Raw genomic sequence first — 27,661 nt, 5'->3', positions numbered from 1 at the left:
TATAATCCAAGTGTAAACTGTAGCCATTCATATTATGCATAATATTGTAAAGAGCTCTGCATCTGAAGTTAACATGGTACAGTCAGAAGACAGCGGCTTTAGCGACCAGTCAGACCTAGGTTCCAGCATCTTGCTACTGGACTGTGCTTTCGTGGGGTGTTGCTTGCGTCAAAGATGAAGCGTGGACAGGCTAAATGCTGACCAAAGCCAACAGTTATACTAAGTCACAGAGCCAGAACCAGACGCAGAAGCAAAGTGCATTATGCTGATGGCTCCCCACTGTCTTATGATCGTGGTACACCTTCACCTACTAGAATTTTTCACAATATCTTTAAGGCATTCAAAGACCCCAAACACCAAAGCACGAAAGCAAAACAATACTGTGAAGAATCTATGGTTATAAACTCTCTACTTGGTTCACCCACAGAAGTCTGTTTTGCTGAGAACTGTTCACTGCCTCAACTGTGCTCTCTTACAGCCCGGGAAGCACGCTAGTTTACTCTGGCACTGGTAGGACACGAGACTCCATCTCTCACCTCTTCCTAAAAGCTGGCTGTACCCCTGCTCTTGCACAAGTCACATCACCTTCCCCCATACATCATAACAGACGTAGTGACAGTCACCTACGTTTTCCACATTTGTCAGATGCAGAGGCAATGCTTCCTGCTTGAGAACCAGGATGTATCATTAACATGAGTCACTTCCAGAATAACAAGGAATTGGCTCTGAGGATACCTTCTATGGCAGAAGGGCAGCTCGTGCTCAGATTTCAAATCCTGACTGAGGGTGGCGCTACACCAACACGACTCAACAGCAGGCTATAGCCCACGATTAGGATCTACCACATTCTACAAGCAATGAATGTGTTTTGGAAACAGTGGTGTATAAACCGAATTTTCTGAAGATTTTAAAGTCACAAGGCAAACAAAGTATCTTTATGTTTTAAAAACCATCACGTCCCTAATTTCCATCTTGTAAATCCTTATTTATTATATATGGTGTTTTCTGAAAGAGGAAAATCCTCCTGTGTTAACAAGCGCAGCAAACAATACTGAAGAACTCTATGTCCCCTGAGGCAGTTTCTCCTTCAGCCAAAATTCAGGTTGGCACGGCTCCAATGGGAGACACTTCAATGTATTTGTACAGACCAGATCCCACAGGTCATCAGAAATCAAGATGCCCAATCTATGAATTATTGTAATGAAGAAATGGGCAGAGTAAACACAGTAAGACAGACCATTAAAAGACTAAGCTATACTGGTAGATATTTCCCAGGCACTCAAAACCTTGTGTTCATGTGTGTAGAAGGGAAGGACGGTACATCTTCAAACAGAGCAAGACGCCAAGCAAGAATGTACGTTTTATTAAATATTGAACAACTTCTTCATTTTGACATACTGAGGATTATAAGTCCATATAAAGCAAACGTGAAATAGAAATTGGATATTTACCTAAGAGATTCAAAAAGCCTAGGGATTGAAAGGAGAAGTAATGAGACCTTTGCATGGGCAAAGTAGTATCAAGGGACTAAGGAATGAATAACAGAGCTTCAAGGCTCTAGTCACCTCTTGTTATACTTCTGACAACATAAGCTTACAGCCAGCTTCTTGGAGGCCGGCCACACCTTTGTAACCTTCATGAAAAGAAAAACTATGTTTCAATGTAACCAATACTATGAAATGTCCTTATAAGATATAATGGAAATCGACCATAGGAGACAGTTTTCCTTATTTTTTATTCAAAAGAAAATAATCGTATTCCAAAATGAACATTTTCATTTCAGCTACCTGTTACCCAAATTTCAGTTTCAAAGGCCAAAGTAAACTTCTAAAACCCATCCAAAGACCTTTTCTTATGAGTTAAAAGAAAGAAAAAAATTCCATTTACTCACTTTTGCTTAAGGTTTATCAATTTTCTACTTATAACAGCACCTGAGATTTAATGAGTTAAAATCACTATGACTCCTTTGTATAGATTATTTCGTTTAATTATCACCACAAGCCAACAAGGTGGGTCCTATTATTACACCCATTTTACAGAAGAAGTTGGGTTTCAAAGTGATTATTACTTGCTTAAGGTCAGGAACGTGGTAGATATGGGATTCAAACCCAAGTAGCTCTTAATAACGACACTTTTCTAGTTCACTTATATTTTTTTTCAAAGAGCATATGGTGGTAAGAATTATGTGGTAATTACCTGCTATGTGGTAGGAATTACAGGTTTTTCTAAGAATTATCTTCCCTTTTGACAAATCTGGAAAAAATATTTTCAACTCATATCACATACAAAAAGCTAGTAATGATATATTATAGAACAGCTGAAAATTGGTAAGTTCAACATTCCTAGAGAAAAATGGGCAAGAAGTATTAGCAATTCACAGAAAAAGAAATACAAATCGATTTTAAACATTCAAAAAGATGCTCAACCCTCCTCATTTCAGAAATGGACACTCCATAAGAACAGGGGCTTGGCTTGTTCATGATTGTAACCTCAGCACCTTGAACAGAATGTGGCATTAATAGGGGCTCAAAATATATCTGTTGAATAAATAATTTGGTACATATATGTTTTTAAAAAGCAAAGGCAAGAGTTGTATGCATGCATTTTCCATCATTAGTGTGAACAATATTGTATGTAATAACGGTTGCATTTGGGGAAAGGAAGAGGAGTGGCTAGTTTAAAAAGTGGGAGTTAAAATTTGCAAAATATACCCTATTACATTTCTGAATTTTGAACCACATGAATGAATCACCAATTAAATATTTTTCTAAAAGAGAATCATCTCTAAACACACACATATATTTTTTCAAGGGTTACTGAAGAAACACCCAGTTGACTCATGTCAAAACACATGAGACCAGAAGAACTGGAATTAGCATACATTAAGCAGATAAAAAAGCAAGGTTGTAAGGGTCTTTTATAAAAACAAGGGAATATGAATAGATCTTTGTATTGCTTATATTAAAAACAAAAACTGGAAAGATTATGAAAATAGTTACCTTTGGGGAAGGATGGAAACAATGTCGAGGGAACAAGAAACTGGATTTTTCTAAATATACCTTGTTTTGTATTTTTGACTTTGAAATCATGTAAATATTGTACATTAAGTCAAAAGGGAATCCCTAAAACTTGAACGCAAGTGAAACAAATGAACCTACCTGTTTAACAAGTTAGTTTAACCACACAGAAGGGAACCACTGCAAGTGACCTTCAAACACACCATAGACTGTACATCCCAGATGGAATATATTAAAAGGATAAAAGGAACTAAAAAGAAACTGAAAACTGTTTTCAACAATCATGCTGTTAGTACCAGTATTTGTGTATGAGTGTATGTGTCTGTGAAACAAAAATAGTAGAATAAGGCAAATATGTAACTATATTAATGTCATTAGGAACCATGAAATAAAAATCAAAGGAATTAAGGGAAAAACCCCATAATTCAGAATTTCAACTGGAAATATATGGGTATGAAACATTTTCCCTTAAAAAAAAGGACCAGTGATTTTTATACCTCTATCCAATGAAAAGGACTGAAACCATGGCCAACTTGCTATCAGTGAACATCCTTACTACCCAGATTGTTATATCTAAATATTATTTCCCACTAAAATAAAAAAAACATCTAAATATAATTGCTCACTAAAATGATAAGTGGCTTTTTAGAGAAATAGCTGATTCTAGGTCTGGGGCAGGAAATATACCAGATAAACCTGAAACATCTCTCTGTATCAGAAAGCAAGGCAGCTATCAAAGCCCACTGGATTATACCTGAAACAACAAAAAAACCCACGTGGGGTCCTGTCAAAAGGACACAGAAGCCAACATAGAGGGGCTTCCTCTGACCAAAGATGGGAAAAAATAATTATAATAGATTTAAACAACCCAATTCGTGTGTTCCTATACCATCTTCAAAGGATGTTAGGGAGCCAACATATTCTGAAAAGAGGTAATGGGAACTTTTTTCTTTACAGAAGGATTCTAGCTAATAAAAGTAGAAGGAATGACAGAAATGTAATATGACCATTTTGCAGCCCATATTAAAATGACGATGTAGACACTGATCAACAATGGCTGCTAAAATCATTAGGCTCAAGGCTGTTGGGCAGCATTATCATGGCTGCATCAGACTGACACCGCCTGAACCCAGGAATCAATCTCGACATTACAAAAAGAAGGAAAATCTGATAACATATGCCCCCAATGGATGTAACGGGAGGCACACCTTCGGTAAATGTACGTGCAAAGTACTTTGTGCCAAACAATTCAAACTTAAATCTGACTGAGCCTCTCTATATAACCATCAGTTTACAGGAAATTCAGGAGTTAAAGACTATGTTAAATGACACCATGGGAATGCAAACCAGCAACATCCAGACTGTGGATTATTCTACAGGACAAATGACCAGGTTTCTTCCACAAATAAATGGTAAGGAAAAAATGAGGATGAGGAGAGGAGATCTAAACATTTTTTAACCTCTTAAGACTTAAGAGACATATAAACCAAATGTAGTATGCAGACCTTCTGGATTTTTATTATTAAATGACTTTTTTTTTTCTTTCTTTTGGTCGTGCCATGTGGCTTGCAGGATCTTAGTTCCCTGACCAGGGGTTGAACCCACGTCCTCAGCAGTGAAAGTTTTGAGTCCTAGCCACTGGACCACCAGGGAATTCCCTTAAGTGACATTTTAGACCCAATTAACTAAGTGACATTTATGAGACAATCAGGGAAATGTGAATACTGACTAAATATTTGATGACAATTAACACACTATTTTTTAGGTGTGATAATGGGACTATGGTTTTAGAAAATAAAAGTCCCAGTGTTTTAAAATGGATTAAAGACCTAAATGTAAGGCCAGATACTATAAAACTCTTAGAGGAAAATATAGGCAGAACACTCTTTGACATAAATCACTGCAAGATCTTTTTTGATCCACCTCCTAGAGTAATGAAAATAAAAACAAAAATAAACAAATAGGACCTAATGAAACTTAAAAGCTTTTGCAAAGCAAAGGAAACCATAAACAAGAGGAAAAGACAACCCTCAGAGAGGGAGAAAATATTTGCAAATGAAGCAACCAACAAGGGATTAATCTCCAAAATACACAAACAGCTCATGCAGCTCAATATGAAAAAAAACAACCAACCAAATCAAAAAATGGGTGGAAGAGCTAAAGAGACATTTCTCCAAAGACATACAGGTGGCTAAAGAGCACATGAAAAGATGCTCAACGTCACTAATCATTAGAGAAATGCAACTCAAAACTACAATGAGGTATCTACCACCTCACACCAGTCAGAATGGCCATCATCAAAAAATCTACAAACAATACATGCTGGAGAGGGTGTGAAGAAAAGGGAGCCCTCCTACACTGCTGGTGGGAATGTGAATTGATGCAGCCCCTATGGAGACAGTATGGAGATTCCTTAAAAAACTAAAAAATAGACCTACCATATGATCCAGCAGTCTCATTCAGGGGCATACATCCAAAGAAAACCGTAATTCGAAAAGACACACGCACTCTGATGTTCTCTGCAGCACCATTTACAATAGCCAGGACATGGAAGCAACCTAAATGCCCATCAACAGATGAATGGCTAAAGAAGATGTGGTACATATATACAATGGAATATTACTCAGCCATAAAAAGGAACGAAATTGGGCCACTTGTAGAGATGTGGACGGATCTAGAGACTGTCATACAGAGTGAAGTAAGTCAGAAGAGAAAAACAAATACCATATATTAATGCATAGATGTGGAACCTAGAAAAATGGTACAGATGAACTGGTTTGCAGGGCAGAAATAGAGACACAGATGTAGAGAACAAACGTATGGACACCGAGGGGGGGAAGTGGCTGGGGGGGGGTGGTGGGATGAAATGGGAGATTGGGATTGACATGTATACACTAGTATGTATAAAACAGATAACTAATAAGAACCTGCTGTATAAAAAAATAAAATTAAATTAAAAAAGAAAAAAAAGAACGGGGCTTCCCTGGTGGCGCAGTGGTTGAGAGTCCACCTGCCGATGCAGGGGACGTAGGTTCATGCCCCAGTCCGGGAGGATCCCACATGCCGCAGAGCAGCTGGGCCTGTGAGCCATGGCCGCTGAGCCTGCGCGTCCGGAGCCTGTGCTCCGCAACGGGAGAGGCCACAACAGTGAGAGGTCCACATACCACAAAAACAAACAAACAAACAAACAAAAAAACAAAATAATGCTATTTGCAGCAACATGGATGGACTTGTCATACTGAGTGAAGTAAGTCAGACAGAGAAAGACAAATACCATATGATATCACTTATATGTGGAATCTTAAAAAAATGGTACAAATGAACTTACCTACAAAACAGAAATAGTTACAGATGTAGAAAACAAACTTACGCTTTCCAGGGGGTTGTGGGGGAGATAAATTGGGAGACTGGGATTAACATATACATACTACCATATGTAAAACAGATAACTAATAAGAACCTACTGTACAGCACAGGGAACTCTACTCAATACTCTGTAATGGCCTACATGGGAAAAGAATCTGAAAAGGAGTGGATACGTGTATAACTGATTCACTCTGCTGTACACCTGAAATTAACACAACATTGGAAATCAACTATACTCCAATAAAAAATTTTTTTAATTTAAAAAATACAAGTCCCAGTGTTTTAAAGATATATACAAATGAAACAATATATCTTGGATTTGATATAATTTTAAAAATAATTTTTTAAATTATGGGGGGATGGGAGATGGAGGAGGTCTGCAGATGAAATAAAGTTGCGCACACGATAAACGTTGAAGATGAATGATGGGTATGAAGAGTTCATTATATTATCCTATTTGTATGCATGTTTGAAAATTTGCATGAAAGTTGAAAAATGGGATTATATGCCTGAAAATATATTCTTTATTTTTCTTCATACCCTAGGCAAACAACAAATTCATTAGCTGTTTGCTATTTTGTTCATTCAAGCATATCTTTACAGATTATAGCTGCCCTGGAAATCTGCTCTCGTTTGCCCCTGAAAACCACTGATCTAGAATAGATAGAATGAGCCCTCGGAGTCAGGTGAAAGTGCATCTCACCATCTTCTGCTTACAGAATGCTAAGCTCGAAAGAGTCTGTGTTTTTCCAACCGTGTTTTAAAGAGCCCCAGGCCCCAAAGAAGTGTTTTAGGGGTCAGAGGCAAGATCAGGAGACGGGCCTTGGCCCCTGCTTCCAAAAGAGCACCTCCTCTTCCATCCGCTTTTAAAACTTGGGCGGGAAGAGGTGAATTCTATAGAAAGACGCCTCCGTTTTCCTAGAGTCTTTCCTGGCAGTAAGTTCAGCAAGTCCACTTCGTTTTGTGAAGATAATTATTATGAATCTAGACTCAAACCACCTTTTACCCCCCTTCCTGACATACCCGAAGTGACCCGCAGCCTACCAGCTTGTTACTCCTAGATAAGGTTTTTGCTTATCGTTTCACATTATCCTTTGAACTCTTTGCTGACTGACTAGCCCGGCACCTGCTGAGCTGGCACTCCCTCTTACTGGTCAAGGGATCTCCAGATGCGTTTTTGGGGGGAGACGGGTGTCACATGTAGTCAGAGTGATTTTTATTTACAACTAACAACCTTTTCTTAATATAATCCTACTTCTTGGAAGATACTGTCTTAGCTTATATTCTCAACCTTTTTTGTTTGACTTCAACTTGTCAGTATATTCTTCACACACAGAAGACAGCTGTTATTTGGTCACCTAATAATTCAATTCTAAAGCAGTCATGAAGGATAAACAAAGGGTAAACTAAGCAAGCATCTGGAGTCATAATCTACCATTTCAGCAAACTAAACCTTTAAGATTCTTAGTCACATATATGAAAGAATGCAAGGCTTTTATTCAGGTAAACACATCAAGAACAAGTACGTTAATTACAGTCAGATAAAACTTAGTCCTTATCACATTTCTGTTGTAAGAAACCCTTCCCTATTTTAAAACTGCAAAGATATTTTTATATTTTCTTGTGAAAGTTTTATTAAGTTTTGCCTTTTCACATCTGTGTTTGGTTCACCTAGAATTTAATTTATATTTATGAAATAGAGGTCCATTTCCTTTAAAATTTTTTTTCTGTATTAAATGATTCTCCCAGCACCACTGACCTAACAGTCTGTTCCTTCCCTCCCTGATCTGCTATGTTGCCTCTGTTACATACACCAGGTTTCCTCATATGTCTGAGTCTTGGGACCTTTTACTTCCATTCTTCAGGTTAGTCTTCCCTGCAGGACAATTCTGCACTTAAGATTTGCAATCAATCTTGACATCTAGTCAGGCAAATGCCTTCCCTCCCCCAAACCAGGTTCTTGAGAGGTATCTTGGCTCTTCAAAGCCCTTGTGCTTAAAGATATATTTCAGAATCCATTTTTCAACTTCCAAGGAAAAGGACTTGCAATTTTAATTAAAAGTACACCAAGTCTACAGATCAATTTGGCAAATCATATTTATGACACTCTTCCTTCTTGATAAGTGTTATATCTTTCAGGAAGTTTTATTGTTACACTTTTTTGGCTAAGATTTATTCCTAGGTAAGTGACTTTTTAATAGCTATTCTAAAATCTTTTCCCCCCTAGTTTTAATCGCAGTTTCTGTCCGTTGATGGTGCATAGGAATGTAGTTAGCTGATTTTATATAAAAGCAACCTTGCCAAACTTTCTAACTATAATAATTTGTCTGTAAACATCTACGGCTTTATTTCTAAATTTCAGGGGTGTGTTATGTCTCTGCGTATGGCCTCCAAACAATGATGAACAGAAAAGATGATGGCAAGCATCCTTGTCTTATTCTTGACAGTAGAAGAACTGTTTTTAATATCTCATTATCAAGTATTTATTTGTTGCAATGCAGGCCTCTCACTGTTGTGGCCTCTCCCGTTGTGGAGCACAGGCTCCGGACGCGCAGGCTCAGCGGCCATGGCTCACGGGCCCAGCCGCTCTGCAGCATGTGGGATCCTCCCGGACCGGGGCACGAACCCGTGTCCCCTGCTTCGGCAGGCGGACTCTCAACCACTGTGCCACCAGGGAAGCCCTATTTGTTGCAACTTTTAACCAGATTAAAGAGGTTCTCTTCTATTTGTGATTTGCTAAGACATTTATATTAATCAGGAGTGACTGTTTAAATTCATTGAATGTTTTTTCTTTATCTCTTAGGATGATCATATGCTTTTTCTCTTTTAATCTATTAATATTGGGAATACAATTTATAGAATCATAGCATGGCTCCAACATTTCAGATTCTGACTAATCTGTTCTACACGAGTATCTTGACATCTGTCCAGATGAGATGACGTCCAGATGAGATAAATATCAACATCTTCCCCAATTACAACTTGGGTCAAACTGCTAAAAAGTTAAAAGATGAGAGCTCAGGATAAATGTAATAAATTAGGTCCAAGGGTAGAGAACCGATCCTATGGAATACAGAGCACCGAGATGACAAGAAGCCCTGTTAACATAAACCTGACCAGTATGGTGAAGGCTAACGTTCCACAAAGCAACTGAATGTATTTTCCAGAAAAAAGAAGAAAGACGTGCCAACAGAATGGCGCATTTATTTTGTATATTCTCGACCTCTGCAGTGTTTCTGGTTCTAGGTCTTAAATAAAATCCTAATGCCTTCTATTGATATTTCTCTACAACTAACCTAAAAGCCCAAAGACATGTACAGCACCACAGTAAAGGTCATTGGCCAGCAGAGTACACGGCACATCAATAACTCAGAGTGAATGAAAAACATAAAACACTTTTTTCCTAGGTCTCATCATATTAAAAGACATTGCGGAAGTTTTCTGAACTTCAGTAAGGTAGAAAAACCATTTTTTCAAGATTTCAGTTAGCAATTACAAGATTTTCAGAGTGAGAAGAGAACTCAGTTCCCTTAGCCCAAACTTTTATTTAAGAGATGACTTAATTTACCTAGTTCGTTAACAGAAGAATTATTTTGTTGGTAATTATCACATAGGATGGATTAAAGATCCATAATATCTGTATTTTAATTATCATACAAATAAACTCAATTAGTCTGGCATAGTTGGTTTTATATTAAATTAATATGACATTATAGCTTATGATTCTCTGGGTCAGAGATTTTTCAAACTGCACCCCATGATGTCACCCTATGATAATGGGGTAGAAAAGGAAACAAGAGGGCAGAGGTTCTTTAGAGCAAATCAAATCATTTTTGAGGAGAAAGAGAGTAAGCAGAGTTAAAAGAGGTCATTTCTACTGAGTGTTTCCCATGGGGCAGGCACTCTCCTAGGTACTCTTGTGCTGACACATTCAACAGGAACAGAAACAGAGTCTGGGGGAAACCTGCTGCTCCATAATACATACTGCAGAAAGTAAAGCTTAAACACTTTTGTTGGCTAAGGACATGAAATAGATATGGTGATTCCAACTGCAGTGGGAGACTGGGGAGGAGGGGACACACCTTCTCTATGGGACCCTCATCAGTCTCTGAGGGTGGGTGAGGTTTTAATAGTTTCCATACTAAACTTCCGTTGCATGAATGGTTCCACGGCTAAAAAACAACAATGGTTGAAAACCCTAGCTCTATCTTGTCAGCAAATTAGTTAAGCCATGATTTAATATTTTCCATAGGAACTATAACTTGTAAGGCTTCTCTTTTCCCGTTTTAAAATCACATTTCTTGTGCAAATCAAAACGAAGATGAGGTACCACCTCAGAGCAGTCAGAATGGCCATCGTTAAAAAGTCTACGAATAACAAATCCTGGAGACGGTGTGGAGAAAAGAGAACCCTCCTACACTGTTGGTGGGAAAGTAAGTTGGTGCAGCCACTATGGAAAACAGCATGGAAGTTCCTCAGAAAACTAAAAATAGAATTACCATATGATCCAGCAATCGCATTCCTGGGAATATACCTGGACAAAACTATAATTCAAAAAGATACGTGCACCCCTATGTTCACAGCAGCACTGTTCACAATAGCCAAAACATGGAAACAACCTAAATGTCCATCAAGAGATGAATGGATAAAGAGGATGTGGTATATATACACAATGGAATACTGCTCAGCCATAAAGAAGAACGAAATAATGCCATTTGCAGTGACATGGATGCAACTAGAGATTATCATACTAAGCGAAGTAAGTCAGAACGAGAAAGACAAATACCACATGATATCACTTACATGTGGAATCTAAAATATGGCACAAATGAACCTGTCTACAAAACAGAAAAAGAATCACGGACATAGAGAACAGACTTGTGGTTGACAAGGAGGAGGGGGAGAGAGCGGGATGGGCTGGGAGTTTGGAGTTGGTAGGTGCAAACTATTATATCCTTAGAAATGATAAACAACAAGATTCTCATGTACAGCACAGGGAACTATATTCAATATCCTGTGATAAACCATAATGGAAAAGAATATAACAAAAGAATGTCTGTATGCTTATAACTGAGTCACTTTGCTGTACAGCAGAGACTGCCACAACATTGTAAATCAACTCTGCTTCAATAAAAAAAATAAAATACGCATTTCTCTCTTTTAAATTTTATAATCCATATTCTTCCCATCTCCCCAAATTTAAGTGTGTTTATCCCAAGGATAGGTGGTGATGTGGGATGAGGGAGAAAGGTAAGATTTTTATGGAAAAGGTAAGTAAGTGGTGAGTAAATTATTTTTCAATATTCAAGAAAACAGAAACATATGACAAGGTCAAATACAAATTTCACACGACTTTTAAAGGTAAAACAAAAGGCCTCAAATAAATTTCATGATCACTTCCGGCCATGCAACATACATTTGCTTTTCTAAAATATCACCAAAATTACTGTTAATTCAAATTACTCTTAATATTAATATAATAATTGCCCAGTTTACTTACAGTGCAACTTAGGGCGCAGGAAAGAGGGACCTGATAACATTGAATACTCTACCTGTTCTCCCATCCCAAAATGAAACTTTTAAATTTTATGTGGCATATGCCCTGTTTATTTGTGTAGAGAAGAGCTTTATGAAAAAACAAAAAGGCTTAAAAAAAACCTCCTATAATGCCTATTTTTTAAAATAGGAAACTGTTATGTTTTTCCACATATTTGAATGCTGACAATTTCCTAAATTATCCACTTTTAAATAGCTAAAGAATATTTTATTACATTTGTAGGTTTCATAAGTTGCATCTTGTACATCAGTTTAACTTTTCTGGTTATGTCACTATCTAGTTGCATTGTGGTTTTTCTTAGTGACCTATCCTCATTCCGAATTTTGAACGGTTCCATCTTAACTTTCACATCTGTGCCATTCTGGGTTTGACTAATTAAAAGGGAACACAGAATGTATGAATATAGTATAATAAATTTCTGTCAGATGCAAAATAACTCCTCCTATGATGCATTACAGCACACACACAAAAGGGCTCCTGGGCCTTAAAAGCTGAGAAATCCTCCTCAGCCATAGGCTATAACAGCATCTATGAAGCACTGCGTTCCTTCAGATACCTTAACGATTCTATGCATCTCTGAACATTCCGAACATACGTCACATGTGTTCTCATTAGACTGTAACGAGGTATGTGTTAAATGGTTAAAGGCTATCTTCTTTTTAGACATTGGGAGACCTGACAGGTTTCCTGTTAGGTACCTTATGCCCTGCACAGAACTTAGCCCCTGACCACAAAGGAGCTGACAGTAACTACAGAAGAGAGGAAGGGCCCTCACAGCTCGCCACATACTCTGCAATGGTAAACTCCATCAAAAGATAGCCATCAACGAGCACGTTTAGAAGATACCCTCTAACCAAAGAGAAGAAAACTCTGGTTTGAGCTAGTTACCTAAAACTCACTGATCTTTTCAAAATAAGTACAAAGTGAAACATTTTTTGTTAACAAGGGGTGATACATATACATCAGAAGTGATATGTACAATTTTTCAGTAGGACAATAGTTGAGACCAACCGTAGCCAGATTCATGGTACAGAAATGGGGTTAGAGCTACACAAATCTACAAATATTAAATAAAAAACCATTCTGTAGAAATTAATGGTTAATAACTACTTATCCCAAAAGTGCTCTTTACAATGACAACAGGATTTATTCTCCACTGATAATTTGATAAAATATTGTACCCTATGAATACCAGCATGCACACATGGCACTGTGTCTATAAACTTGTGTGAAACCAGAGAACTCTAGTGTCTGTGACATCTCATTAATCTGGGACAATCTCTAGGACTAAATCATCAAGCAAATAAAAAAATACTAATGTTATTAGACAGTACAAAATGGCTATGTTCAACAAACCCTGGGTCTTAATAAAAGTCTTTGTGTAAATGTAACTAAATTGTATCAACAAGCAGGCAATATTACCATCCACTCTCAATAAAACCAACAAGAAGATCAAATGACTAGAAACTAAAATAGCATTGGGAGGCAGAGTCATAAAAGATGTATGCTGAAAAGAAGAACTCAGCATCACTTTCAATAGGCACTTCTGAAGAGCCTTTCTACATCGCCAGCTGAAGGATTTATGTTCCCCTAAAACCATGGTATCTAACACCAAGTTTTGTGCTTAGTTCCTACAATTACAGATGATGTTCTTCTTGTAATGGACAAAGTACTTAAGCTAAATCCTTTCCTTGAGGTGATGGAGCAATATAAATATTCAATAGAGAGAAAAAGCAAAAACGAAGAGAACGCATACTTTTCTTTACAAAAGCAAATGCACTTGATAATAAAAAGGCAGCAACGTTCACTGTTAAAGGCCATCCTACCTGTGTTTTTTGATGCCATTGGAGAGAGCATCTCCACCACCACAGTCTTTTCCTTCGGACATTCTGTGCTTTCTACTCCTCAGGTGCTCTCCTTCCTCTTCAAAGCAGTGCGCAGTCACTGCTTCCAATCTACTCAGGGACCGTTCGGACTCGGAATCTGTGGCAGAGCAGGTTCACAGTCAATGAACTGAACTTTGGTGTGAGGCTTCCGTAACAATGGATCTCTCCCTTAACGCATCAGGCTTTGAAACTTAAGCAGCCTACTTTGTCCTTCAACAATGCATCTGTTAACTCCTCCTCAGGGATTTCAAAGAACCTGCACCCAATAAGGCTAAAGTGGATTTAGGAAACAGATATAGGATTATATAAACTTACAACTGTTAGATTGTATACACTAAAAGAGACGTCCAGAGATTACCTAATTCTTAAAGAAATTATATTCAGTGGTATTCCCCCTGAAAAAATTTCTACTTTCATCTTCCCTTTCAAAGCACCTTAAGCATAACTTTAAAAACACAATCAATTTTTTAAACTCATGTATAAAGAAAAAGTTACCGTGGCTGTACTTGGGGGAAGCATAAATTACATCTGATACTACAGACACCAAAGCAAAGGTAATTTTTAACTACTTTAAAAAACACTTCTTCTGATATTATATTATTTAAATTCTCAAAAGCTGAAGTCTGAAGTGGCCATATAAAATCTAATTATCAGGCGGGTGTTTTTAGGATGGAAATGCCACATTCCCAACTGCCTATGCATTCAGCGTGGAGCCATCGGCCTGTTTGGGAATAAAAGGACAACTTATCTGCGTACAATACGCTACAGTTTTCAGGCACACTCACATCCTTCATCTCCTTTCAGCATCTCCAGGGTGCTCTGGTGATGGCGAGGAAGGACTACGGGGTTAAGAAGTATGCCCGCTTACTTGTTTAACGCTCTACGTATTTCAGTTCACAGTAGCAGCCATCCAATCTCTAGAAAACTTTAAATGATGCCTATGCTTTTATTAAAATGTAAATTCCAGGTAACGTCTAACTTTCCGTAAGCAGATGACCATACAGGCAACCGTCCTCTGCTCTAGGGAAGCACTCACACCCATTCAAGTAACCTCCCTTAAATAAAAGTTTCAACCATCTGCTTAGTGTGTATTATAGCTAAGATGTTCAGGAAATAAAATTATTTAGTACTTCTTTTCCCCCAACTGCATTCTATAATTCAGCCAAAATCATGGGCTCTTATTTTTATCACATTAGGTTCACGAGTAACAACTGTTGGACAAGTACCACTGCAGGTTGGACAACACACCTTGAACTCTGGACTGTCTAAATGGTGTAAGTTACCTGCAGAAAAGACTCAATGCTATGGAAGTTATTTTTATCTTCTGTAAATATAACTTTACCAGAGTTGAAAATATAGCTTTGTTGTGACATATACCATATAGCAAAGAAAGAGAGATTTTAATAATAAGTTTAAAGCAATATTTATTTTTCATTGTCAATTTTGGCAGGCAGTGACAATATTTTATGAAAAACAACTGAAGACTTGGGAGATTGGGATTGACATATATACACTAATATGTATAAAATGGATAACTAATAAGAACCTGCTGTATAAAAAAATAAATTCCAAAATTCCAAAAAAAACCCCAAAAGTGAAGACAACCTGCAAAGCCAGTAACAGGGGACTGTCATCCATTAGATGAAATACACAGCTGCTAAAATCACAATTACAAAAGCAACTTAATAAAATAGAAAAATACTTTTAACAGAGTGATAAGTCAAAATAATCAGGATACCATTTTACAACTCTAAAATATAAGCAAAAAAAATTAATTTTATTCTGCCTTAAAGAAAGATCTGGTTCAGGTAAACATATCTGTCCAAATGAGAGCAGTGAAATGACAGAAGTTTGTCTAGGGCACAGTGAGGCAAAGAGGGGAAGAGTCCATTTGCTGGGGTAGGCAAAGGGGTATCAGGAAAGGATATAGGAGAGGTGGTATTACCTGAAAACTGGCTTCGTCTCTCTTGGTGGGTGTCAAGCAAAAAGACACAACCAAGCCAAAGAGTGGGAGAAAGAAGGATTTATTACTTGCAGGAAATAAGGAGAACACCGGGGATCTTTCCCAAGGCAGTGTCTCCCCAACAGCAAGACTGGGGAAGTTTTACACTAAGGGTGCATGCATATTCATGAATGGGCCTGGGCAGTATATGCATATTCATGAAGGGGTTTTGAGCAGAGGAGAATTCAAAAGAGAATTGAGGCAAAGGTTGACAGAGTCCAAGCTTTAGCTGATTGAAGTCATGAGGGTCAGAAAAGGTCAACAGTTGATCTGGTGGTTGGTTGCAGGCTCGAGAGGAGCGCCATTTGAATTCTGTAAAACAGCTCAAGAAAGTGTTTCAGGCTAATCTTTACCACTGAAAACAGAACTGGGAGTCTTTACAACTGATTTATTATCTTTGCTACAGCAACTTCTCTTGCCTGGTAACAGTCCTGTTTGTTCCTGCATTATTTTGTTCCCTCAAGATCATTAATCACTGAGACCTGTTCAAGGGCAAGCACTGTGGCCAGGCTTAGATCACAAAATGGCTTAGGCTAAAAATGGCTTCTCTTATGTCAAGAAAGCCATGCCTGGTTCGTTTTCTTTGGGGACCCCCTACCTTATCTGCTTACGGTGGAACAACAGGTAAATCTCAAAACAATGAGAATGGTGCTCAGGTGGAGGTGAGGGAAGAGTTGTTCAGAGGAAGCGGCATGAGCACAACCTGAACCAAAGAGGGTGACAGTGGTCTTGGGGGGAAGATCGGGTGGTTTTTTCACTTTCACATTTTTAAGTTTGTTTCATATGAAAAAATTAAGAATTTAAAGAGCCAAACAAAATAACCCTGTCTGCATTGGTTAGTATTAATCAAGATGCATTATTACTTTATAATTTAGATGTCATGAAAACCAAAATGCACTGAAGCAAAAAACCTCAAGCACTCAAGCATTTATTAAACATCACTCTGCACAGGATACTGTGTTTGCTATTCAAGGGATACAAATCATAAGACAGGGACTAATCCATTTCCAAAGAAAATTCTTAACAAAAAGCAGATATACAATAAACACCAAACAAGAGGTAAGGCAGTAAGAACTTCTATGAAGCAAAGACTTTACTCAGAAAAAGATTTAAACTTACTGAACACAAGCTGAAGACCTACTACCTTCACCAATCATAGGAGCGCTGTGCTTACCCCTAGGGACACGCTATCAGGTGGCAGTACAGACCCTTATCATTCCCCTCCCCTCCCCTCCCCCCCAAGGGTAGCAAATTGACTTCTTCTCTGCCCCCTCTCCTAGTCTCTCTCTCCCTGTTCATCCACCTCTCCCCTCCCCCCAACCCTTATTTCTCTCTACCTTGCTCCCAACCTCCTTCCCCCTCTAATATAATCAGGCTATGCCCACCCTTCCCCTAAAGGGCTCTAGCGAAGATCACCAATTACCGCCATACTGCAAAGTTAGTCCAATGATCATTTTTTATTTCTTATCATGACTCGTCCACCACATCTGATACTGCTTACTTCATTCTTCCCCTCCTTTATTTGGCGCAAGGCATGGTAGGTGATTCAAAGAACAGTGAGATGTGGTCCCTGTCCATGGTCGAGCAGAGGTAGACTGTTTTGTGAAAACATCAGTTCACTGAATTACTCCCGGTGCAGCAGCGTAAGTCTGGATGGGGGCAGTGGGCCACACAGGAGGGAACAGCCAGTTTCACACAGTGAAGGACTGGGTATCCAGAGATGATTGTGACTGACGGCTGAGCTAAGTTGACAAGCAGTAAGACTGGGGGTGGAGGAGGGAGTTACAACAGAGGAGCTGTTCCAGGCATAAGGGAGCAGCATGATGCAAGGCAGGGAGGAAAGACTGAGCATTCAGTAAGGTGGGAGGAGAAGACGCGAGAAAGGAGTGGTGACAGGGCGGCTGGGGGGAAATGAAGCTATGAATCAGTCATGAAACTGACTACTCAGGATGAATAAAGATCAACGGCAGGCAGTGGGAAAAGAGGGTATAAAATGAAGCGGGAATGAGGTAGTATCCCATTCCACGCCGTAAAGTTCTATCCCCCGCTAGAGGCAAATCGTCAGCTCATCTCTGAGCATTCTAGCTTCAGAGGCAAAGGAGGAAACACGATCAGTGACATGATTTACAGTGTCCTCGAGATAAAAACTAACTTCTTGATTAAGAACAAAAGCTCAGCCATATACGACAAGCCCACAGCAAACATCATCCTCAATGGTGAAAAACTGAAAGAATTTCCACTAAGATCAGGAACAAGACAAGGGTGCCCACTCTCACCACTCTTATTCAACATAGTTTTGGAACTTTTAGCCACAGCAATCAGAGAAGAGAAGGAAATAAAAGGAATCCAAATCGGAAAAGAAGAAGTAAAGCTGTCACTGTTTGCAGATAACATGATCCTATATATAGAGAATCCTAAAGATGCTACCAGAAAACTACTAGAGCTAATCAATGAATTTGGTAAAGTGGCAGGATACAAAATTAATGCACAGAAATCTCTGGCATTCCTATACACTAATGATGAAAAATCTGAAAGTGAAATCAAGAAAACACTCCCATTTACCATTGCAACAAAAAGAATAAAATATCTAGGAATAAACCTACCTAAGGAGACAAAAGACCTGTATGCAGAAAATTATAAGACACTGATGAAAGAAATTAAAGAGGATACAAATAGATGGAGAGATATACCATGTTCTTGGATTGGAAGAATCAACATTGTGAAAATGACTCTACTACCCAAAGCAATCTATAGATTCAATGCAATCCCTATCAAACTACCACTGGCATTTTTCACAGAACTAGAACAAAAAATTTCGCAATTTGTATGGAAACACAAAAGACCCCGAATAGCCAAAGCAATCTTGAGAACAAAAAAAGGAACTGGAGGAATCAGGCTCCCTGACTTCAGACTATACTACAAAGCTACAGTTATCAAGACGGTATGGTACTGGCACAAAAACAGAAAGATAGATCAATGGAACAGGATAGAAAGCCCAGAGATAAACCCATGCACATATGGACACTTTATCTTTGATAAAGGTGGCAGTAATGTACAGTGGAGAAAGGACAGCCTCTTCAATAAGTGGTGCTGGGAAAACTGGACAGCTACATGTAAAAGTATGAGATTAGATCACTCCCTAACACCATACACAAAAATAAGCTCAAAATGGATTAAAGACCTAAATATAAGGCCAGAAACTATCAAACTCTTAGAGGAAAACATAGGCAGAACACTCTATGACATAAATCACAGCAAGATCCTTTCTGACCCACCTCCTAGAGTAATGGAAATAAAAACAAAAATAAACAAATGGGACCTAATGAAACTTCAAAGCTTTTGCACAGCAAAGGAAACCATAAACAAGACCAAAAGACAACCCTCAGAATGGGAGAAAATATTTGCAAATGAAGCAACCGACAAAGGATTAATCTCCAAAATTTACAAGCAGCTCATGCAGCTCAATAACAAGAAAACAAACAACCCAATCCAAAAATGGGCAGAAGACCTAAATAGACATTTCTCCAAAGAAGATATACAGACTGCCAACAAACACATGAAAGAATGCTCAACATCATTAATCATTAGAGAAATGCAAATCAAAACTACAATGAGATATCATCTCACACCAGTCAGAATGGCCATCATCAAAAAATCTAGAAACAATAAATGCTGGAGAGGGTGTGGAGAAAAGGGAACACTCTTGCACTGCTGGTGGGAATGTGAATTGGTTCAGCCACTATGGAGAACAGTATGGAGGTTCCTTAAAAAACTACAAATAGAACTACCATATGACCCAGCAATCCCACTACTGGGCATATACCCTGAGAAAACCGAAATTCAAAAAGAGTCATGTACCAAAATGTTCATTGCAGCTCTATTTACAATAGCCCGGAGATGGAAACAACCTAAGTGCCCATCATCGGACGAATGGATAAAGAAGATGTGGCACATATATACAATGGAATATTACTCAGCCATAAAAAGAAACGAAATTGAGCTATTTGTAATGAGGTGGATAGACCTAGAGTCTGTCATACACAGTGAAGTAAGTCAGAAAGAAAAAGACAAATACCGTATGCTAACACATATATATGGAATTTAAGAAAAAAAAAATGTCATGAAGAACCTAGGGGTAAGGCAGGAATAAAGACGCAGACCTCCTAGAGAACGGACTTGAGGTTATGGGGAGGGGGAAGGGTGAGCTGTGACGGGGCGAGAGAGAGTCATGGACATATACACACTAACAAACGTAGTAAGTTAGATAGCTAGTGGGAAGCAGCCGCATGGCACAGGGATATTGGCTCGGTGCTTTGTGACAGCCTGGAGGGGTGGGATAGGGAGGGTGGGAGGGAGGGAGATGCAAGAGGGAAGAGATATGGGAACATATGTATATGTATAACTGATTCACTTTGTTATAAAGCAGAAACTAACACACCATTGTAAAGCAATTATACCCCAATAAAGATGTTAAAAAAAAAAAAAAAGAACAAAAGCTCAGTTACTTCTAGTACTATGTATAGAGTGAGACATAGCTTGGACTTAGTTTGTGGGCAATAAGGAGCCATCCTCAACTTCTATGCCTCCAATGCATGAGTCACGCCAATACGCCTCCAGAAGAGTATCATTTCATTTGGAGACCCACGGGTCCAGATATATTTAAATTCTAAAGTGTTTACCTAAGTAGCAAAGCATAGTCCCTGTGGAGGCTTACTGCTTAAGGTGAAGCCTGACCATGTAATTTTTTTTTGAATTTTATTTTTTATACAGCAGGTTCTTATTAGTTATCTATTTTATACATATTAATGAATACATGTCAATCCCAATCTCCCAACTCATCCCACCACCGCCCCCCGCCACTTTCCCCCTTTGGTGTCTGTACATCTGTGTCTCTACATCTGTGTCTCTATTTCTCCACATCTGTGTCTCTATTTCTGCCCTGCAAACCAGTTCATCTGTACCATTTTTTCTAGGTTCCCCATATATGCATTAATTTACGATATCTCTTTTTCTCTTTCTGACTTACTTCACTCTGTACAACAGTCTCCAGATCCATCCACATCTCTCCAAATGGCCCAATTTCATTCCTTTTTATGGCTGAGTAATATTCCATTTTGTATAAATGTAACACATCTTCTTTACCCATTCGTCTGTCGATGGAAATTTAGGTTGCTTCCATGACCTGGCAATTGTAAATAGTGCTGCAGTGAACACTAGGATGCATGTTTTCTCTGGGTATATGCCCATTAGCAGGATTGCTGGGTCATATGGTAATTCTATTTTTAGTTTTTTAAGGAACCTCCATACTGTTCTCCATAATGGCTGTATCAATTTACATTCCCACCAACAGCGCAAGAGGGTTCCCTTTCCTAAACACCCTCTCCAGCATTTGTTGTTTGCAGATTTTCTGATGATGCCCATTCTAACTGGTGTGAGGTGATACCTCATTGTATTTTTGATTTGCATTTCTCTAATAATTAGTGATGCTGAACAGCTTTTCATGTGTTTCTTGGCCATCTGTATGTCTTCTTTGGAGAAATGTCTATTTAGGTCTTCTGCCCATTTTTGGATTGGGTTGTTTTTTTAATATTGAGCTGCATGGGCTGTTTATATATTTTGGAGATTACTCCTTTGTCCATTGATTCGTTTGCAAATATTTTCTCCCATTCTGAGGGTTGTCTTATCATCTTGTTTGTAGTTTCCTTTGCTTTGCAAAAGCTAAGTTTCATTAGGTGCCATTTGTTTTTATTTCCATTACTCTACAAGGTGGATCAAAAAAGATCTTGCTGTGACTTATGTAAAAGAGTGTTCTTCCTATGTTTTCCTCTAAGAGTTTTAGAGCATCCAGCCTTACATTTAGGTCTATTATCTATTTTGAGTTTATTTTTGTGTATGGTGTTAGGGAGTGTTCTAATTTCATTCTTTTAAATGTAGCTGTCCAGTTTTCCCAGCACCACTTATTGAAGAGACTGTCTTTTCTCTATTGCATATCCTTGCCTCCTTTGTCATAGATAAGTTGACCACAGGTGCGTGGCTTTATCTCTGGGCTTTCTATCCTGTTCCATTGATCTATATTTCTGTTTCTGTGCCAGTACCATATTATCTTGATTACTGTTGCTTTGTAGTATAGTCTGAAGTCAGGGAGTCTGATTCCTCCAGTTCCGTTTTTTTTTCACCCAAGACTGCTTTGGCTATTCAGGGTCTTCTGTGTCTCCATACAAATTTTAAGATTTTTTGTTCTACTTCTGTAAAAAATGCCATTGGTAATTTGATAGGGATTGCATTGAACCTGTAGATTGCTTTGGGCACTATAGTCATTTTCATGATATTGATTCTTCCAATCCAAGAACATGGTATATCTCTCCATCTGTTTGTGTCATCTTTGATTTCTTTCATCAGTGTCTTATAGTTTTCTGAGTACAGAACTTTTACCTCCTTAGATAGGTTTATTCCTAGGTATTTTATTCTTTTTGTTGCAACGGTGAATGGGATTGTTTCCTTAATTTCTCTTTCTGACCTTTCGTTGTTAGTGTACAGGAATATAAGAGGTTTCTGTGCATTAATTTTGTATCCTGCAACTTTACTAAATTTATTGATTAGCTCTAATTGTTTTCTGATGGCATCTTCAGGATTCTCTATGTATAGTATCATGTCATCTGCAAACAGTGACAGTTTTACTTCTTGTCCAATTTGGAGTCCTTTTTCTTTTTCTTCTTTGATTGCCGTGGCTAGGACTTCCAAAATTACGTTGAATAATAGTGGCGAGAGTGGACATCCTTGTCTTGTTCGTGATCTTAGAGGAAATGCTTTCAATTTTTCATCATTGAGAATGATGTTTGCTGTGGGTTTGTCATATATGGCCTTTATTATGTTGAGGTAGGTCCCCCCTCCGTCCACTTTCTGGAGAGTTTTTATCATAAATGGATGTTGAATTTGGTCAAAAGCTTTTCCTGCATATACTGAGATGATCATAACGGTTTTTATTCTTCAATTTGTTAATATGGTGTATCACATTGATTGATTTGCATATACTGAAGAATCCTTGCATCCCTGGGATAAATCCCATTTGACCATGGTGTATGATCCTTTTAATGTGTTGTTGGATCCCGTCTGCTAGTATTTTGTTGAGGATTTTTGCATCTACATTCATCAGTGATACTGGTAATTTTCTTTTTTTTGTAGTATCTCTGTCTGGTTTTGGTATCAGGGTGATGGCGGCCTCATAGAATGGGTTTGGGAGTGTTCCTTCCTCTGCAATTATTTGGAAGAGTTTCAGAAGGATGGGTGTTAGCTCTTCTCTAAATGTTTGATAGAATTCACCTGTGAAGCCATCTGGTCCTGGACTTGTTTGTTGGAAGATTTTTAATCACAGTTTCAATTTCATTACCTGGGATTGGTCTGTTCATATTTTCTATTTCTTCCTGGTTCAGTTTTGGAAGTTTATACCTTTCTAAGAATTTGTCCATGTCTTCCAGGTTGTCCATTTTATTGGCATAGAGTTGCCTGTAGTAGTCTCTTATGATGCTTTGTATTTCTGCAGTGTCCATTGTAACTTCTCCTTTTTCATTTCTAATTTTATTGATTTGAGTCCTCTCCCTCTTTTTCTTGATGAGTCTCACTAAAAGTTCATCAATTCTGTTTATCTTCTCAAAGAACCAGTTTTTAGTTTTATTGATCTTCACTATTGTTTTCTTTGTTTCTATTTCATCTATTTCTGTTCTGGTCTTTATGATTTCTTTCCTTCTACTAACTTAGGGTTTTGTTTGTTCTTCTTTCTCTAGTTCCTTTAGGTGTAAGGTTAGATTGTTTGAGATTTTTCTTGTTTCTTGAGGTAGGACTGTATTGCTATAAACTTCCCTCTTAGAACTGCTTTTGCTGCATCCCATAGGTTTTGGATCATGTTTTTGTTGTCATTTGTCTCTAGGTATTTTTTGATTTCCTCTTTGATTTCTTCAGTGATTTCTTGGTTATTTAGTAGCACACTGTTTAGCCTCCATGTGTTTGTGTTTTTTACGTTTTTTTTCCTTGTAATAGATTTCTAATCTCATAGCGTTATTGTTGGAAAAGATGCTTGATATGATTTCAATTTTCTTAAATTTACCAAGGCTTGATTTGTGGCCCAAGATGTGATCTATCCTGGAGAAAGTTCCGTGTGCACTTTAGAAGAAAGTGTAACCTGCTGTTTTCGGATGGAATGTCCTATAAATATCAATTAAATCTATCTGGTCTGTTGTGTCATTTAAAGCTTGTGCTTCCTTATTAACTTTCTGTCTGGATGATGTGCCCATTGGTTTAAGTGAGGTGTTAAAGTCCCCCACTGTTATTGTGTTACTGTCGATTTCCTCTTTTAGAGCTGTTAGCAGTTGTCTTGTGTATTGAGGTGCTCCTATGTTGGGTGCATATATAGTTGTTATATCTTCTTCTTGGATTGATCCCTTGATCATTATGTAGTGTCCTTCCTTGTGTCTTATAACATTCTTTATTTTAAAGTCTATTTAATCTGATATGAGTATTGCTACTCCAGCTTTCTTTTGATTTCCATTTGCATGGAATATCTTTTTCCATCCCCTCACTTTCAGTCTGTATGTGCCCCTGAAGTGGGTCTCCTGTAGACAGCATATATATGGGTCTTGTTTTTGTATCCATTCAGCGAGCCTGTGTCTTTTGGTTGGAGCATTTAATCCATTCACGTTTAAGATAATTTTCAATATGTATGCTCCTATGACCATTTTCTTAATTGTTTTGGGTTTGTTTTCATAGCTCCTTTTCTTCTCTTGTGTTTCCCACTTAGAGAAGTTCCTTTAGCATTAGTTGTAGAGCTGGTATGGTGGTGCTGAATTCTCTTAGCTTTTGCCTGTCTGTAAAGCTTTTGATTTCTCCATCAAATCTGAATGAGATCCTTGCCTGGTAGAGTAATCTTGGTTGTAGGTTCTTCCCTTTCATCACTTTAAATATATCATGCCACTCCCTTCTGGCTTGTAGAGTTTCTGCTGAGAAATCAGCTGCTAACCTTATGGGAGTTCCTGTGTATGTTATTTGTCATTTTTCCCTTGTTGCTTTCAATAATTTTTCTTTGTCTTTAAGTTTTGTCAGTTTGATTACTATGTGTCTCAGCATGTTTCTCCTTGGGTTTATCCTGCCTGGGACTCTCTGCACGTCCTGGACTTGGGTGGCTATTTCCTTTCCCATGTTAGGGAAGTTTTCAACTATAATCTCTTCAGATATTCTCTCAGGTCCTTTCTCTCTCTCTTCTCCTTCTGGGACCCCTGTAATGTGAATGTTGTTGCGTTTAATGTTGTCCCAGAGGTCTCTTAGGCCATCTTCATTTCTTTTCATTCTTTTTTCTTTATTCTGTTCCACGGCAGTGAATTCCACCATTCTGTCTTCCAGGTCACTTATCCATTCTTCTGCCTCGGTTATTCTATTGATTCCTTCTAGTGTATTTTTCATTTCAGTTATTGTATTGTTCATCTATTTGTTCTTTACTTCTTCTAGGTGTTCATTCTTTAATTCTTCTAGGTCTTTGTTAAACAATTCTTGCATCTTCTCAATCTTTGCCGCCATTGTTTTTCCGAGGTCCTGGATCATCTTCGCTATCATTATTCTGAATTCTTTTTCTGGAAGGTTGCCTATCTCCACTTCATTTAGTTGTTTCTCTGGGGTTTTATCTTGTTCCTTCATGTGGTACAAAGTCCTCTGCCTTTTCATTTTGTCTATCTTTCTTTGAATGTGGTTTTGCTTCCACAGGCTGCAGAATTGTTCTTCTTGCTTCTCCTGTCTGCCCTCTGGTGGATGAGGCTATCTTAGAGGCTTGTGCAAGCTTCCTGATGGGAGGGACTGGTGGAGGGTAGAGCTGGGTGTTGCTCTGGTGGGTAGAGCTCAGTAAAACTTTAATCTGCTGATGAGTGGGGCTGGGTTCCCTCCCTGTTGGTTGTTTGGCCTGAGGCAACCCAGTAATGGAGTGTACCTGGCTCATAAGAGTAATTTTCAAGTGATAGATCTTAGTGCTGCTGAGGTGATAATGCAATCTTAAAACAGGTTTTTCAATTTTGCCTGCACATACGAATATCAAATAGGCCAGACCTTATCTACCATTCAGTGTTTCTGGGCAATACATTAATGCCTCAGTGGAAAGCATAAAGTATTGGAAAGAGTGTGCTTAACACCTTATATGGTGGTTATAATAGTAAGGGAACTGTACGTACATGCTTTAAAAACAAACAAATGGGGGGGGAGTTACTGTTTAATGGGTACAGTTTTATTGGGGGATGATGGAAAAGTACTCGCAATGGACAGCAGTGCTGGTTGGACAAAAATGTACTTAATGACACTGAACCGCATGCTTAAAAATGGTTAAAATGGTATAGGTGTTATGTTTATTTTACCACAATAAAAATCGAAACCAAATAAAACCCAAAACAAAAAAGCAAACAAAAACCTGTCAAGCCAATGCCAAAGACCTATCATGCTGGATGCATGGTCTATATTCTGGTCCTGTCATCTCTCACCTCAATGCCAGTGACGAAAGAAAGCCACACAGACATGGAGAAAAATTGGTGGATTTTTATACAGATGTATTTTTGAATACAGCAGCAGAAATGTTAACAGTATCCACACCTAGATTTCAGACAAAATTAGCCTTTCATTTTCCCTTTTATTTCTCACTGCATTTTCCCCTTACGAACATCTGTGTTTCTATACTAAGTAGAGCCACACAAAATTTTCAGGATGCTTCAATCCATCCCTGAAAAACAGGGTAAGGGATTTATAAAATAGCCTTACATTATTCACTGAACTTTAAATGGGCAGTTAGGAAAATCTGTATAGCCCTATGTAATGACTATACATGGAAATGGAATACTTAGTTTGTACTTACTCGTGGGTTTGTTTATTCCCATCTATTTCCAAAAAGGATTCAGGTGGTTTAATTACTAATTATATTTTATATAAAAAGTGTCATAACATCACTCTGAAAAACAGGCTGTATTTTACAAGATAAATGCTCTAGGCTATGTACAAGCATTTAAGGTAGACAGAATCTTTGCCTGATTAAAACAGTGGTATTAATAGAAAGTTTGTTCACAGATCTCTGGTGGCCCAGAAACTTAAAAGCTCTGACCACACTGGGATTTAAAATAATTTCGAACACATTTCAGATTGAACACTATCCCCTTTCAACCAAACAGCTTGGAAGCCAATGGCTGTGACTGGGTTTACGTGGCTTTAAAACTTTACTCATCAAGTTGTATGAGTTAAATGTGTACAGCTTTTTGTATGTCAATCATACCTCAAATAAAGTGGTGTAAAAAAAACTTCAGCATTAAGAGGATCATTACCTTTATCCTACTTTTTTGAGTTTCTCCTATTAAAAGGCTGAAAGAGGTCATAAAATTAATGATATAAACATGCCAACAATTCTTACGTTATGCCGATAAGTATTTTAACATGACCTCTGAAAACTAACTTGAGAACAAATAGTACAAAGGAGCAAGATGTGGAAGAACTGTGGATAATGTCCAAATAGCCCCTCCCCGTTACTTAAGGTAACAGGAAATAGTCAGAAGGCACACACGCTCAATTTAATACCTTCATTGTTTATGCTTTCCCAAGAACTAGGCATCTTCTAAGAATGTCCAAAGTAACCCCAAAGTAACCCCAGCTTAAAATATCAGCGCCAAATGTTTATTTAGCTTTAATGTACAATCCTGTAAACTCAAAAATAACGTAGTAAATACGAAGCACACAAGGAAAATCAATGAAACCTACCACATTTAAAATAAACTGTAAACAGAAAATCCGGGTGAGTCCAGAAGGGGCTGCCAAGAGATTGCTA

The 27,661-nt window shown here is 38.1% G+C and overlaps 1 protein-coding gene across 19 annotated transcripts in view; it reads right to left on the bottom strand.

The window, feature by feature from the left end:
• The window catches only part of OSBPL1A (oxysterol binding protein like 1A), a 237,763-nt gene that overhangs the window by 55,022 nt on the left and 155,080 nt on the right, over window positions 1–27,661 (bottom strand). For all 19 annotated transcript variants that reach the window (XM_060310976.1, XM_060310977.1, XM_060310974.1 and 16 more), the window contains one exon: window positions 13,767–13,923. In XM_060310976.1, the coding sequence (XP_060166959.1) occupies window positions 13,767–13,923 (157 nt within the window). The remainder of the gene's footprint in view (window positions 1–13,766; window positions 13,924–27,661) is intronic.

Source organism: Globicephala melas, chromosome 13 (genome assembly GCF_963455315.2).
Source record: "Globicephala melas chromosome 13, mGloMel1.2, whole genome shotgun sequence".
In the NCBI taxonomy this organism is placed as follows: Eukaryota; Metazoa; Chordata; class Mammalia; order Artiodactyla; family Delphinidae; genus Globicephala; species Globicephala melas.
The sequence above is the reverse complement of the archived record's forward strand: the minus strand, read 5'-3'. Positions and strand labels throughout refer to the sequence as shown.